General features: G+C 43.4%; 1 protein-coding gene across 1 annotated transcript; it reads left to right on the top strand.

Annotated features, from left to right (window-relative positions):
- The first annotated feature begins 510 nt into the window (after positions 1 to 510).
- Positions 511 to 1,909, top strand: LOC133843230 (protein windbeutel). The gene has a single exon (XM_062276673.1). The coding sequence runs from the start codon at positions 1,024 to 1,026 to the stop codon at positions 1,801 to 1,803; it is 780 nt and encodes a 259-aa protein (XP_062132657.1). The 5' UTR covers positions 511 to 1,023; the 3' UTR covers positions 1,804 to 1,909.
- Positions 1,910 to 2,346: the final 437 nt, after the last annotated feature.

The raw sequence follows: 2,346 nt of genomic DNA, 5'->3' as shown, positions 1-2,346 counted from the left end.
TCCATTATCTGTTGGGATTGTGGAAGGGGCAACAGACATTGGGCAGCGGGCAGCCGGGAACGAGGTCATTCTGTTGCGGGTCGGAAAATTTCAATTTGAGTCTAATGAAAATTGTGGCAAATGCTTGTTTTCTTTTGTGCCCCCACCCTTCGTCCACTGCTAGGAATGGGGTTAGTTGGTTTTACTTCACCTCCTTGCATTGCAGGTGTTTCCATTTCGGCCGCTTTTCTTTTTTTCGGCCAATTGCAAATTACAACTTCCGCTCTGCTCCCTGTCATTTGCCACACACACACACACACACACACACACACGCAGACATCTCATGTGTGTACTCTAATGACATTCGGCAATGACAACGACGAAATTACGCACCACAATTTAGAGCACGCCTCATTGGCCAAAAAACTCTGCATGATGGCTAATCGGGTTACTCGCTTTAAGCGAGATTGCAGCTCAACCTGAACTGAACGAAATCATTTAGTCAAATGACAATTCTATCAGCATCCAGATAACATTAAAAAAAAAACATTATAAAATTGTGTTTTTCAAATCGAGTCGTCGCATCGAAACATACAAACGTAACTGCTACAACAGTTGTTTGCTGCGGCATTCTGACGTTACATAAGTCTGGATCGGTTTGCAAGGGGAAGAGGTGGAGGACGCATGGTTTAGGCCAGAAGAGCGAACAAAGCACAAAACGAAAGACTCAACAAATAGCCAACGGCTTCTACTGACGTGTTCAAAATTCGTTCAACTCGATCGAGAACTCCACACGCGCTCTCTTCATACGCTCTTCGAAGCGGTCTCTCTCACTCACTCTCTCGCTGACGAAGCAGTCGGGGGAGCAGGTGAGGCAGCTGAGAGCCAACGTCAGCCGCGTGGCTATAGCAACCAAACAGTTCTCGTCGAGCTCTCGCGGCTTTTGATCTCAGTGTGACATCTAAAGCCGACAGGAAAGGGTCAAGTTCTTGCATTCCAAGAGTTGTGCAAAAATCCCAAAATATTATAAAAAGAAACATAAAAATGATGAAGCTGTTGTTGACAATGCTGTTGGCAGCATTCCAGGCCAGGCTTGGCTGGGCCATCTCCTGCGGCGGCTGCGTCGACTTGGATGAGATCAACTTTGACAAGACAATTGTGCGCTTTCCCTACGCGTTGGTCAAGTTCGACATTGCATTTCCCTATGGCGATAAGCATGAGGCATTCGGTGAGCTCTCCAAGGCAGCTCACAAGGTAACCGATGAACTCCTGGTGGCCACCGTTGGCATCAAAGACTACGGCGAGCTGGAGAACAAGGGATTGGGCGAACGCTTCAAGGTGGACGAGAAACAATTCCCGGGCATATTTCTGTTCAAGGGCAACCTAAAGGACTATCTGCGATTCCCAGCCCATCTGGATGTTACTCTCGACAATCTAAAGAGTTTTGTGAGCAGCAATACGCCCCTCTACATTGGTCGCGATGGCTGCCTAAAGCAGTTCAACGATGCCCTCAAAAACTATGCCAACAAGGATAGCAAAGAACAGCTGGAGCTTATTGAGAAGATGCTTGCAGAGCAGCAGATGCTGAAAAAACCGCAGGAGCAGACGAATGCCAAGGTGTATATTGTTTACATGAGGAAAATCAATGAGCATGGATATGTCTTTGTCGAGGAGGAGACCAAGCGTCTGCTACGTCTCAAGGCCGGCAAGGTTACGACTGCCAAGAAGGAGGAACTGCAGCTGAAGCTCAACATTCTAGAGGCATTCCGCGTCTCGAAGTTGACCAAAGGGAACGCTGAAAAGAAGGAGAAGGCAGAGCTTTAAGTGTATGCTGTAATTTCTATAGAAAAATCAACCAAAATCCATAATTATAATTCTAAAATAGGCAAAAAGCAATTGTACATTAAACCTAACTGTTACCCAAAAACAATTATCTTTTGTTTGGTATTGACCATTTTTCCATGACAACAAGCAAGTCAGTTGGTGTCTGGGTCAGCAGGACACTATGTCCTGTTCACGCCAAGAACAACTGTTGTAAATTTAGATACGACTAACTATATGAGTTTAATTTGTTTGTTATTTACAGGGCGCCCTAAAAGTATACATGAAATATTGGTCTATTTACTGCAAAAAAAGGGAAGTTTATAATAAAATTGTTAAGCTCAAAAGTATGCAACAGTTTAACAAAATTCCCTAAATAATTTCCCTTGACAACTTACTATCAATTTAAATTGCATGCATGTGACAATTTAAATTGCATACATGCGAAAAAAGTTATTTTACTGTCAGCAACATTATCGTTTTTTTAAATTAACTTTTTATATAAATATTTGAATTTCCCATTTCCAAGCTTTCTTAATTATTGCA

The sequence above is a fragment of the Drosophila sulfurigaster genome, chromosome 3 (assembly GCF_023558435.1).
Source record: "Drosophila sulfurigaster albostrigata strain 15112-1811.04 chromosome 3, ASM2355843v2, whole genome shotgun sequence".
NCBI classification, from domain to species: Eukaryota; Metazoa; Arthropoda; class Insecta; order Diptera; family Drosophilidae; genus Drosophila; species Drosophila sulfurigaster.
This window is presented reverse-complemented; position numbering and strand designations above follow the sequence as displayed.